General features: G+C 40.6%; 1 protein-coding gene across 2 annotated transcripts in view; it reads left to right on the top strand.

Annotated features, from left to right (window-relative positions):
• The window catches only part of unkl (unk like zinc finger), a 133,077-nt gene that overhangs the window by 102,313 nt on the left and 17,145 nt on the right, over nucleotides 1-13,619 (top strand). The window contains exons 8-12 of one of the 2 annotated variants that reach the window (XM_080206609.1): nucleotides 3,097-3,278; nucleotides 4,238-4,277; nucleotides 4,353-4,426; nucleotides 6,022-6,087; nucleotides 6,613-6,778. In XM_080206609.1, the coding sequence (XP_080062735.1) occupies nucleotides 3,097-3,278; nucleotides 4,238-4,277; nucleotides 4,353-4,426; nucleotides 6,022-6,087; nucleotides 6,613-6,778 (528 nt within the window). Of the gene's footprint in view, nucleotides 1-3,096; nucleotides 3,279-4,237; nucleotides 4,427-6,021; nucleotides 6,088-6,612; nucleotides 6,779-13,619 lie in introns of both variants that reach the window. The other variant, XM_080206608.1, reaches the window with a different exon arrangement.

The raw sequence follows: 13,619 nt of genomic DNA, 5'->3' as shown, positions 1-13,619 counted from the left end.
TGATGGAATTGGCAGATAAGTAGCACATGGAATTTAACCCAGAAAAGTGTGAAGTGACACACATTGGAAAGAATAATTTGTCAAGAAAGTACTCAACGAATGGCAGGACCCTAGGAAGTTCTGTGGAACAAGGGATCTTGGCGTGTTTGTTCACAGATCTCTGAAAGCAGAAGGGCATGTTAGTAAGGTGATGAGAAAGATATATGGAACACTTGTCTTTATCAATTGAAGCACAGCTTACAAAAGCAGGGAAGTCATGTTAGAGTTGTATAGAACTTTGGTGAGGTCACAGCTAGTGTACGGTGTGTAGTTCTGGTCACCACATTATAAGAAAGATGTGATTGCACTGGACTGGGTGCAGAGACAATTCAGTAGGATGCTGCCTGGGATGTAACATTTAAATTGTGAAGAGACGTTGGATAGGCTTAGGTTGTTTTCGTTGGAGCAGAGAAGACTGAGGTACAACCTGATCGAGGTGTACAAGATTACGAGAGACATGGACAGAATGGATCAGGAGCAGCTGTTCCTCTTAGTTGAAGGGTCAGTCGTGAGGGGACGTATGTTCAAGGTGAGGGGCAGAAGGTTTAGGAGGGTTGTGAGGAAAACCCTTCTCACCCAGAGGGTGGTGATTGTCTGGAATGTGCTGCCTGGGAGAGTAGTGGAGGTGGGTTGCCTCTCATCCTTTGAAAAAATATCTGGATGAGAACTTGGCACATCATAACATTCAGGGCTATGGGCCAAATGCTGACAGATGGGATTAGGTGGGAGTTAATGTATTTGTCGGTACAGATTCAATGGGCCGAAGAGCCTCCTGTGCTTTGATTCTATGATACATTTGTTTTCCTTTACCTCGCTTTGCTCCTTTAAAACACTCCTTAAATCCTACCCTGAACCAAGCTTTTGGTTATCTGACATAATGGCTGACTCTAGTGGTACAGTGGTTAGCACTGCTGCCTCATAGCACAAAGGTCCCGGGTTCGATTCCAGCTTGGGTCACTGTCTGTGTGGAGTCTGCACTTTCTCCGTGTCTACATGGGTTTCCTCCATGTGCTTCAGTTTCTCCCACAGTCTGAAAGACATGCTGGTTAGGTGCATTGGCTGTACTAACTTCTACCTTAGTGTACCCAAACAGGCACTGGAGTGTGGCGACTAGGGTATTTTCATAGTAACTTCATTGCAGTGTTAATGTAAACCTACTTGTGACACTAATAAATAAACTTTTAAATAAAACTGATTGCCCTTGGTAACTGACTGCCCAAAGTAAGGACAGTCTTTTCTTACTTAATCTACAAAACGATTTATTTTAATGATCCCTTCTTTGCCTTTTCTGCTTAAGTGAAAATTATCCACAGTGTCTTGAGTCTTTCTATTTGAGTTTTTCATCTAGGCCTCATCCTCCCTTTAATGTTCCTCCTTTGGTTGGGAGCCCAAAACTGCATTATGTCTAACTGTGCCTGAACCATCATCACTCCTCAGCTAGGATAATGTCATGGCCACGTTAATAGCAGTCATCAACAGTAAGTCCGTGGATGGCACGGCCTTGTACATAATTGAATGTACACACTGGAGGGATCCGTGGAGTCATAACTGATCTGCTGACAGTCCACAGGGTTGGCTGTAAGAGGGATGAGTTGGATAGTGAGGAAATGAGCAAAATTAGGCCCTATCAGGCACATTGGACAGGAAGGTTAGCAAAAGAATGGGGTGGCGCTGTTGAGTTACTTCTCATAATGAGAGAGGACTGAGTTCCTCGATGAACCCATCAAAGAGTGTTAAGGGAGGCATATAGGGAAGCTCCAGGTTTATCTAAGAGGGTGCCAAGTCTTGGATGGCATCTATAAATTTAGAAAATCAAGGAATACTTGAGTACTAAAGGATTGGGAAAATTATTTTAGAAAGTGGAAAAAATAGAGATATGTGGAAAAAGCAAAGCAAAAAGATGAATTATGTTTTGTTCTGGCTAAGAACTGAATTGGCATAGGCTGCTTACTGTCATGAAAGCTTTCATGCCTTTCTACTGAAGAGAGCCAGTGACAGAATGTCAGCACTGCACCACTGCACTGCGCCACCCCATTCTTTTGCTAACCTTCCTGTCCAATGTGCCTGATAGGGCCTAATTTTGCTCATTTCCTCACTATCCAACTCATCCCTCTTACAGCCAACCCTGTGGACTGTCAGCAGATCAGTTATGACTCCACGGATCCCTCCAGTGTGTACATTCAATTATGCACAAGGCCGTGCCATCCACGGACTTACTGTTGATGACTGCTATTAACGTGGCCATGACATTATCCTAGCTGAGGAGTGATGATGGTTCAGGCACAGTTAGACATAATGCAGTTTTGGGCTCCCAACCAAAGGAGGAACATTAAAGGGAGGATGAGGCCTAGATGAAAAACTCAAATAGAAAGACTCAAGACACTGTGGATAATTTTCACTTAAGCAGAAAAGGCAAAGAAGGGATCATTAAAATAAATCGTTTTGTAGATTAAGTAAGAAAAGACTGTCCTTACTTTGGGCAGTCAGTTACCAAGGGCAATCAGTTTTATTTAAAAGTTTATTTATTAGTGTCACAAGTAGGTTTACATTAACACTGCAATGAAGTTACTATGAAAATACCCTAGTCGCCACACTCCAGTGCCTGTTTGGGTACACTGAGGTAGAAGTTAGTACGGCCAATGCACCTAACCAGCATGTCTTTCCTGTCCATTCATTGGTTGCAGACCTTGAGATTTGTTTCCTGTCCATTCATTGGTTGCAGACCTTGAGATTTGTTATCCTGCATCATGCAGTTAATGGTTTTAGAGCGTTAGTGCAAGTGTACGGTCTTCAGTTATACTGCTGAAATCCTTGAGTGACAGGACCGCTAGTTTACAGTGGCATGCATACACTCAAGCTTATGAAGCTGTGAGCTGCTGAGATTTAAAAAGTGAAGTGCTTCTATTTTCCATTGGTTGAGAGCCTTAAGTTGTTCCTTAATGCTTGAAAATTCTAACTGTTAAATAACTGGTTGCTATTTGTTTTGCTAACTAAGTAGAGTACACGAGTTGAGCAGGGCATGAATTTTCTGTTCTGAATTGAGATTTCTTTTTGTAGGAATCCCCTCTACTGAGGAAGTGCAGATTATGAATCAGGTAGCATCTATTATGCAGGCAGGGGCTGCGGCAGGTGCTCAGCCCAAGCAAGGTGCTCGGCTTTATTCTACGGAAAGTCTCGGGTCTACAAATGACTGGGGCACGAGTATTAACTCAGGCAGCAATAATGGACAGATAGGAAATGTGAGTATACCTGTTGCATGTTACAACCAAATTGCATGTTGCGATTTCAGTGCCATCAAGCTGCTTGCCCTTGTACTAGTAACCTGACTATCCTGGACAGAACTTTAAACTCTTGTTAATTCTTATGTTTTAATGTTCTTAATATTTGGAAGTACAACACTGTGGCACCTACAGATAACTTATATGTGATCACTGCTGTTTTTACATCCAGTTGATGTAACTGGTTTTGTAATAGATAGATTAGCCTATTCCTACAAGCATGCCAGCACTTGTTTCCTATCCTGGGTGTGAATCCTTCATTGGTTTCCTCCTTTTACTTCCTTTAATCTTAATTTTAAAGAAGCAGCTTCCCTTTATTTACACAAATTATGCTCTGGCCTTGTACTGTATAAGAGATCTGAGGAGCCTGTCCAGGTGATTTTTTTTTTTGTATAGAGTTAAAGAGGTTAATAAGCTCAGTGTTGAGGAAGCAACTTGCTGCTATTAGCCCAAGCCACACGGGAAACTCATTGTGATAGGGAATCTGGAAGCTTCCAGCCCATCAACCAGTGGGAATTTGGGTGACCTGCCAGCACATCAGTCATTGGATCGTAATGGTTTGCCAGGCTTCTAACCATTGGGGAATCAGGTGACCTGTGTGAACTGGTTCCTACAATGTAGGTCAACAAGCCAGGACTGATAGATTAATGGGACTTGGTGTGAGTTAGGAAATGGGCACCATAGACAAACAGTTATTATCTAGGTTTTGTGAATGATGTCCAGGTCAGTTCGACCTCCAAAGTTCATATAATTATATCCCAGCAAGAGACACTAGGACATTTTTCAAGGAAAATGCTGTTTCCCTAATAAGTCTGGCATTTAAATTGTACAGAATATTTACACAATTCAGAAATGATGATAATTAGCTGACTGTTAATTTGTTATGATTTTTAATTGAGTATGATTTTATTCTATTTCAGGTTTCATCTTCTAGCAGCCCAACGGTTACTTCAAGTTCAGGTAGTAACAGTTCATTATCTCCTATTGAACCAATAAGTAGGCCCAAATATTTCACTAATGGTAGTTTGTGTTCAGATCCTGCGACGTCCAGTGTTTCATCACCGACATCCACATATCCAAAAGCACCGGGGTTTGAACGAGAAGATCAGGTAACTCGCATACAAAACTATCTCATTATAACTGGGAATGAAAGCTTGTTTTTTTATATGTGTATATTGTTCCCATTCTGTGTTTGAAGTCTTCCACTCCTGTATTTTATGTGGAGAATTCCAGTGTTTGTAACTTGTGTATTGTATGCAGAGTAAGGTTCATCTATGCACTAACGTGATTTGGCAGTTTGGACCAGTTATGACCACTTCTGTTTTGGATGTCTGCTATTGTTAATTGATGTCTCTGAGTAGACTCAGGTACCTGCCAATTAAGAGATCCAGGATTGTGGTACTGGTTTTTCCAAGTCAGTGCCAGGGAAGTCGTCTTGAATTTGAAACCAGTCATTTTCACAGCACTTGGAGACCAAGACACAGGATTTTGAGTTTATTTTTGAACATTTTGGAAGGGCAGTAATGCTTTTCTGTTTTTCTTCTGTTTACTGACTTTAAATCTCTCTTCCATGCTTTTGCATGTTTCTCATGTGAGCAATAGGTTGACCCGTGCTCAAGCCTGTCCCAGAGCTTTCTAACTCATCATTAGAACTGGTGTTCTATCTGTTGCTGTCTCCCCTGCACCTCCAACAAACTCCACATTCCCCCCAGCCCACCATCGCCTCTTAAATTTAATCTGGGGAAGTAATGTGCATTGGCTTAACATGTTCCCAAATTTAGAATAATAAAGATTACAGGATGACATGATTGGAATATTTCAAATTGTGAAGGGATAGAACTGGATAGATGGACTAATGGTTGAGGGTCAAGAATAAGGAGTTGTGAGTGCAAGGTAGTGAGAGTTGTAGAATGGAGGGCAGAAGATCCATCTTCATGTGCACACAATTGTGCAACTGGAATTTATTTCCAAGATCAGTGATTGAGGTAGTAACTGTCAACATTTCAGATTAATCTATTGAAAGGAAAGAAAAGAGGAGAGGTGTGGGAAACAGAGTGGGTAACTGTGCTATTTGGAGGGTGCACACTAATACAGACTGGCTGGGCTGAATGACCTGTTGCTATCTTCAATATCTAAATATTTCTCTGCTATTAGGATTTAAGGGAAAAGGTGTCACCATCACAAACTATGTGCTGTCAACATGATTCAGTGTGATCAATCTTCTGGCAGTGTTCAAAGAAAGGATGACCATGTTTAAGATGTTTTCTTGATGTAATCTTTTCTTGAATGTGGAATGAACTGTCTGGCCAGTAACAGATCAGGCAGCATGTGACTGGATATTGCATCTTGCAGGGAGAAAAAAAACAAGATTTTTGCATAAGTCTGTTAAGTGGATAATGTTGAAGATCAAAGGCAATTCAGTACCCATGGTGAATTTAATTGTTTGGGTAATTTGAGCCAAAATATGTTTTTACCAATGCCAGAAATTGTGAAAGAAGCTGGCAGTTTCTCCTTGACCATCACAGGTGTGGAGTCACGTATGTGGATGTGGTAAGATCAGTGCAGTATTTTCAGATGTGCTTAGTACTACTCAAATGTCTTCATAGCTGTGCAGCTGGATTGAGTACTGGTGAGGGAAGAAGTTATTGTGTTTGGAGTGGATAAATTGAAACTGAAGTGCTTACAACTGTTTAATTATTTACAGGCAAAGCAACATAAGAACCAAACACTAGAGAATAACCAGAAATTAAATGAACACGATAGTAAACAGGTAAGAGGAGAAATTTAAAATTGATTTTAATTGTAATGGTTTTAGCATTTAGTGACAAATTATTTTGCTCAGTGATGGCTTCCAGATACAGAGAAGTGACTCTCATAATTACCTGAGTATTTGAACTGTTTGGTGCAGTGTTTTGTGTAGGAGTATTTGTTTCATGTGAAAAAAAAAATTTTTTTAGATATATCATTCACTTTAATCCAGTGGTATGAATGTTTGCACAAGATCCTGTGGGAGCAAAAACGTTGAGTCCTCTCTCCGCTACAACCTCCTCCATCACCCTCCCACCCCAATCTTCTTTCTTGTATTGTTACGTAGGTCTGCTGTGGCTTGTGACCACCCAGTATTTAGCCTTAAGTGGCTGGTCTTGTGATAAGCATGAGCCGTAATTATCAGATTTCATTAATTTTTCAGTGGTGTTTCACCATGATTGCATTTAATAATGCAGTAAGAAATGAATTCATGTTGGCCGGTATGCTCACACCCTTGTTCTAATCAAATCCCTTCTCTTCTTTGCAGAACCTTTTAAATGTGTTTTCAGTGGTAAATCCACTAGCCTCCAGTATAACATCAAGTTTGGCTTCTAGTATTGGATCTGATACTTCATCTCCCTCCACCTTGTCAACAATGAATGCCAAAGCAGTTCCATTTTACCCTGCTAGCAATACAGTAGAATCAGTAATTGGTAAGTGTTAATTTAGTTCAGTGATCCATTTGGACACCATGAAAGCTTGTGTTCTTGGATTATTGAAAATGATTCCTAGTAGTTGAGAACAGTCTTTGTTCTGATTACACTGTTTAAAATGTACGCTCCTGCCTGATCATGGTGTGGTGTTGACTGAATTTCAAAAGTGTTGTCATCAAAGCATAGAATTCATGTCAGTGATTTCTGCTGGAGGTGGACATTAACTGAGAATAGCAGTGGTTCGGCTGTGATAGGTTCCTATTGCCAAATATTTCTTCCAGTCTTGGCTAGAAGAGGGCATAGAGAGACCAACAGCTTGCAGCTGCCTTAAAACTTTGGAACTGTTCTTGCAATTCAATGACCTGATAGGAATCTTCAAACTTCATTGTTCCACAACAATATCAATGGGTCAGCATCTGATATTTTAAATTATATATCCAAAATGTTTACAATGTTTAGTGTCATGGTACTAAACCATGAAAGTATCATGGTTTATGAACCAGAAAAGTATCAAGCTTAGAACATTGACTGTGCTTGATTAACAGTTGTTGGGTGGTAGCAAGGCGCAACAGCGAATCTTACCATTTGTAGCTAGTGATTTATCTTCCCAGGAGCTCTGCTGGGTGTGATTACATTGGATATTCATTGAGCACTGAGTTTATTTGGTCTCTAGTGATCAAATATTCTGATACAGATTGCCTCCTATCCAAATACTGCTTACCTTCAGAGATCAGGCAAAATCGGGAGTACATGTATGTATGTCTGTTGGATATCATCATCAATCTCATGTAGGGCATGTTTGTTACAAGTGTCACTGTAGTTCATAGAACTATTATCTTTGTGTGAGTCAGTGTTTTCTAAAGAGGAGAGTTGTTGGGAACAACTTTTAGGGAAATTATGCTGTATTGGTAATAATGAATGTCTTTTCAGTGTTCTTACAGATGAATTCTAGGAGCTGGAAACTTACTGATACTTAACGGTCAGTCTTCTTGTAGTGCACCTACTTATGACTGTTAGAAGAGGATCAGAATAGGTTGCCAGCCTAAAGAGTGATGCAGGGAGAAGTCAAGAATTGAGGGTACAGAACCATAGAAAATTACAGCTTAGAAACAGGCCTTTTGGCCCTTGTCTGTGCCGAACCATTTCTTGCCTAGTCCCACTGACCTGCACTTGAACATATCCCTCCACACCCCTCTCATCCATGAACCCATCCGAGTTTTTCTTAAAAATTAAAAGTGACCCCGCATTTACCACTTTATCCGGCAGCTCATTCCACACTCCCACCACTCTCTACGTGAAGAAGCCCCCCCCTAATATTCCCTTTAAACTTTTCTTCTTTCACCCTTAACCCGTGCCCTCTGATTTCTTTTTTCCCCCCTAGCCTCAGTGGGGAAAAAAGCCTGTTTGCATTCACTCTATCTATACCCACCAAAATCTTATACACCTCTATCATATCTCCCCTCATTCTTGTACGCTCCAGGGAATAAAGTCCTAACCTATTCAATCTCTCTAACTCAGCTTCTCAAGCCCCAACAACATCCTCGTGAACCTTCTCTGCACTCTTTCAACCTTATTTACATCCTTCCCGTAACTAGGTGACCAAAACTGTACACAATACTCTAAATTTGGCCTCACCATTGCCTTACAAAGCCTTACCATAACATTTCAACTTTTATACTCGATACTCTGATTTATAAAGGCTAGTGTACCAAAAGCACTCTTTACGACCCTATCCACCTGTGACATCACTTTTAGGGAATTCTGTATCTGTATTCTCAGATCCCTCTGTTCAGACTTCTTCAGAGTCCTACCATTTAGCCTGTACGTTCTATTTTGATTTGTCCTTCCAAAGTGCAATACCTAACACTTGTCTGCGTTAAATTCCATTTGTCATTTTTCAGCCCATTTTTCTAGTTGGTCCAAGTCCCTCTGCAAGCTTTGAAAACCTTCCTCACTGTCCACTACACCTCCAATCTTCATATCATCAGCAAATTTGCTGATCCAATTTACCACATTATCATCCAGATCATTGATATAGATAACAAACAACAATGGACCCAACACTGATCCCTGCGGCAAGCCACTTGTCACAGGCCTCGACTCAGAGAAGCAATCCTCCACAACCACACTCTGGCTTCTTCCATTGAGCCAGTGTCTAATCCAATTTACAACCTCCCCATCTATACCTAGCGACTGAACCTTCCTAACTAACCTCCCATGAGGGACCTTGTCAAAGGCCTTGCTGAAATCCAGGTAGACAACATTCACCACCTTCCCTTCATCCACTTTCCTGGTGATCTCCTCGAAAAACTCTAATAGATTGGTCAAACATGACCTACCACACACAAAGCCATGTTGATTCTCCCTAATAAGTCCCTGTCTATCCAAACGTTTGTAGATCCTATCCCTTATCACAACTTCCAATAACTTGCCAACCACAGACGTCAAACTAACTGGCACGTAATTTCCCAGATTTCTTTTGGAACCTTTTTTGAACAACGGAACAACATAAGCCACCCTCCAATCATCCGGCACCTCCCCCATGAATATTGACATTTTAAATATGTCTGCCAGGGCCCCTGCAAGTTCAACACTAGCCTCCCTCAAGGTCCAAGGGAATACCCTGTCTGGTCCTGGGGATTTATCCACTCTGATTTGCCTCAAGGCAGCCAGCACCACCACCTCGTTAATCTGTAAAGGTTCCATGACCTCCCTACCTGTTTGCCCAATTTCCGTAGACTCCATGCCCGTTTCCTCAGTAAATACGGATGCGAAAAACCCATTTAATATCTCCCCCATCTCTTTTGGTTCCATACACAGTCTACCACTCTGGTCTTCAAGAGGAAGAAAATGTCCTTTCAAAATAAGAAGGAAATTAAAATTATATGTTGAAAAATCCCCCACCCCCCTCAATTTGCTGTCGGTTTCCCATTTAGTATTTTTTGTTAAACTATTGGTTTGGAACTAGATGCCATCGCTGTTTTATTTCTGTCTCCCAATGAATCAAATGCTCGAAGACCATGTTTGAGGATGGGAAAAGATTGAGTTTTTGACAAGCAAGGAATCTTGAGCTGTGACTCTTACAATCAGTTCAAGAATGTTGAAAATGCTTGTTTTGCACTATAATTTGGAGAATGGTTTAATTTTTGTTTTTAGTAGTAAAACTCATTAGCTCGGAGCAACTGAGCTAATGTGTATTGTGGTCATGAAATGTCATCTAATTTGATTATCCAAAGCAAAAGTACCAAGAATTTTGCATAGCAATTGCTTCTTTTTTGTTTGCACCACTGTTGACTTATACCAGCCTTCCATATGAAGAGTTAAAAGTCCCAAGGGGTTGGTGATGGATTCTGGGGCATAAACCAGCAGGAAGGGTCAGAGAGATATCCATTACAGCAGGATGGGATGGGAAATATTTGGATAATCCCCAGAATACAAGATATGTATGATGTGGAGATGCTGGCGTTGGACTGAGGTGGGCACAGGAAGAAGTCTCACAACACCAGGTTAAAATCCAATTTGGTATCATAAGCTTTCGAAGCGCAGCTCCTTCATCAGGTGAATGGAAAGTTGGATTCACAAACATGGCATATATAGACAAAGGCACAATTGCAAGATTATAGTCATGTTGAAGGCTGTCTTGGAGAACACTTATTCAAAGATCAGAGGCTGAATGCCCTTGACTGCTGAAGTATTCTCCCAAAGGAAGGGAACACTCCTGCCTGGTGATTGTCACGCAGTGTCCGTTCAACGATAAATGTAAGCAGAGGCTGAAGAGTATTTTGACTGACTTTAGAATTAGAGGATGAACATAAAATATCCAATTAATTTAAGAACTTTTGTAGTAAATCTTTGACTCTCTTCTATCCTCAAATATACCTGTTGACATTGATAAGGAATGGATTAAACAAAAATAATATACATTTATATAGCACCTGTTAATGTAATGCACCCAAGGCTTTTCATCTGTTTGTGTTGTAGTCACATAGAGTTATTAGGACAGATGATCAAAAGCATGGTCAAAAAAAATGTTTTGAGGAGTATCGTAACGAGAAAAGAGGCAGTGAGGTGGATATAGAAAAATTAAGAGGTTATAGCCATCCAGCTGAAGGTAGGGCTGTTTTTGGGGAGGGATTAAAATCAGGCATGCTCAAGAGGTCAGAATTCAAGTCCAGCTATCTTGGAAGGTAGGGCTCTTGGAGATTACACAAATAGAAAAAGGTGAAGCTTAAAATTGATGTGCTGTGAAACCAGGAGCCATTGTAAGTCGATGAGCACAGCGTTGATGGGGTGGACAAGACTTGATGCAAGTTGAGCTAGAGTAGCAGAGTATTGGATAAGACCAGGTTTGCAGAGGGTCAGAAAAAAAGGAAAGGCTGACCAGGAGCATGTTGGAATAGTCCAAGTTTCAAGGTAGCAAAGGCATGAATGAGAACTTCAGTAGCAGATGAGCCAAAGTAGGTACAGAGTTGAGAGATGTTACAAAAGTAAAGAAATTGTCAGTCTTGTTGACAGCAAAAATTCCTCTCTGATTAAATAGGACATAAATGTGAACATTGGTTTAGCCTCAAACAGTCGCTAAGGAGGAGAGTTGTGTATTGAAACTCCTAACTGCAATACTTAAATACCTTGTAACCATGAAACAAAAACAGAAAATGCTGGAAAATCTCAGCAGGTCTGACAGCGTCTGTGGGGAGAGAATAGAGCTCTATTTTGCTTTTATTTTAGCTGTTTTTTGTTGCTTATATTTGAAATGAAAACCAGCCTGGGAGATTTACTGCAATGGACTTATACTCTCGAGTTTAGAGGATGATGGTTGGGGGGTGGTGGTGTGATCTCCGTGAAATATATTGAGACTCTGAGCCGGCCTGGCAGATGCCGAGAGGTTGTTTCCCCTGGATGGAAAGTCTAGAACTAAGAACATAATCTTCAGATAATAGGTCAGCCATTTAGGACTAAAATGAGCAGAACTTTCTTCATTCAGAGTTATGTGTCTTTTGGAGGGTTGATCGTATTGTCTCCTCTGCTTCAAAATAGGCTGATGTGCTGAACACTAGCTGTTCAGGAAATATTTGCGTATATTTGGAAAGTAGTGACGCTGTATTTTTGAGCAGGCTCGCTTATATTATCGGAGTATATTCAATATTGTAGTGATGCTGCAATGTTGAGCAGGCTTACTGAGTTTGATCATATATAGAATCATAGTGATGCTGCAATGTTCAACTGACTGGGTGATTATAGTGTTAAACGAAGTTGGGTGACTGACTCAGACAGCTTTTCCATCTGAGGTGTCGGATTGCTCTGGCAGTGCTGTTAGGCTGCTGAAAACACGTGATGTAAATTGCTGTGATTAGTCAGTTTGTGAAGAGGGAGGTGGGTGTTCAACTGTAAATGGGTGTGGAATTGAGGCTGGTGCAGAGTGACTCAGCAGTCAGAAGGCCAGCACGAGTCCTGAACTGCTCAGCTCTTTCCACCAAGGTGAGAACACAATTACTGTGAGAATTCACAACTTCTTATGTCCTCTTTCTGCTAAGCTCTGTTTAGCAGTAACGTTTCATTATAACCACAGCATTGCTTTGTATGATTTTCTAATGAGCTACACAGTAATGAAAGAAAACTCTCAGTAGGAAAATAACCACAAGTTGGTTTGAATTTCTTGGTTTGTTGTAAGTGACAGTATCACAATTTGAACAGGCCAAAGTATAGGTGTTTGCCTGGAGAAGAAATGTGACTTGTTCTGTATTATGTACAGTTTATATTTAGAATGGTTTTATACAAACCTGCTTGTGTTCAGTGCAGTCTTCAAATTTAAGAATTATTAGCTCAGTTTATTGTTCAGACATGTTGTAGTGTTGAATTAAAAAACTGTTAAAGGGGTTGGAATATATAGATTTTCATATTAAACCCTAAAAATATGCACAGCTTTTGAATCAACAGCTTCCCTTGATGGACTGGCATTAAAGTTCCTGTCTGTTGAGTCAACCAATTTGTCGATGCTGCTGGGTTGCTACAATGGGACTTAGTGCTGCCTCGGTTGGAGGAAGGGAAAGGCCCAGTCCAGATCACTGTACAACAGTCTGTGCCAGAAATATATGTGGAAATGGCAGGCAATTGACATCCTCAGCAGTTTGCTGTCCTGCAACACTGGCTGCTGAGGCTTGAGTGTGAATATTAGTCACATGGGCAAGGCACTCGAGGGCTGGCAACACCCTAGCATCTGTACCCCTGTGATTATGGTGTTAGTGAAATTTGACTTTTAACAACCTTGAGGTTGCTTATACCTTACTTAATGAAGGCAGTTTATTATTGAACTTGACATTGGGCTCCGATATAACCCTCCAGAATAACTTCAGAAGTAATGCCCATTCAATCCATTATGTAACATGCAGGGTTGTGTTCTTGATCTTGTGCTTTATTGGTTATAAATGGAACCGATGTCCTTAGTTGTCCCCCTGCTCATGTATTTTCATTGCACTAATTGGCTTGGTGTATTCCCTGTTTATAAAACACCTGGTAATAGACCAGCTGTGCCCTGTGATAATGGTTGCTATAGAAGTGCACTTTTAACCTTGAGCGTCGACAGAGCATAGACTGATAAATTATAATTTAATGCTATTAGCCTCATTTGTTTTATATTGGTAGCAGTGAAAGCATCTCATTTTTGTAGTTAAGGTTTCCTTCAAAATGAAGTGTTCAAGATAAAAAATTTTCATTTAGTTTTGATTGAAGCAATTTTTTTTCCAAGTTGGTTCAGTAGGAATAGTAATTATTGTCTGGTTAAGTACAAAGGTGCTGTTTCTGTTCCTTGTCCTATGCTGAGCTCATCATTTCATACAGGAAT

Source organism: Carcharhinus amblyrhynchos, chromosome 18, assembly GCF_965287045.1.
Source record: "Carcharhinus amblyrhynchos chromosome 18, sCarAmb.v2.hapA, whole genome shotgun sequence".
Taxonomy (NCBI): domain Eukaryota; kingdom Metazoa; phylum Chordata; class Chondrichthyes; order Carcharhiniformes; family Carcharhinidae; genus Carcharhinus; species Carcharhinus amblyrhynchos.
Note: the sequence above shows the minus strand (reverse complement) of the source record. Positions and strands in the feature narration are given on the sequence as shown.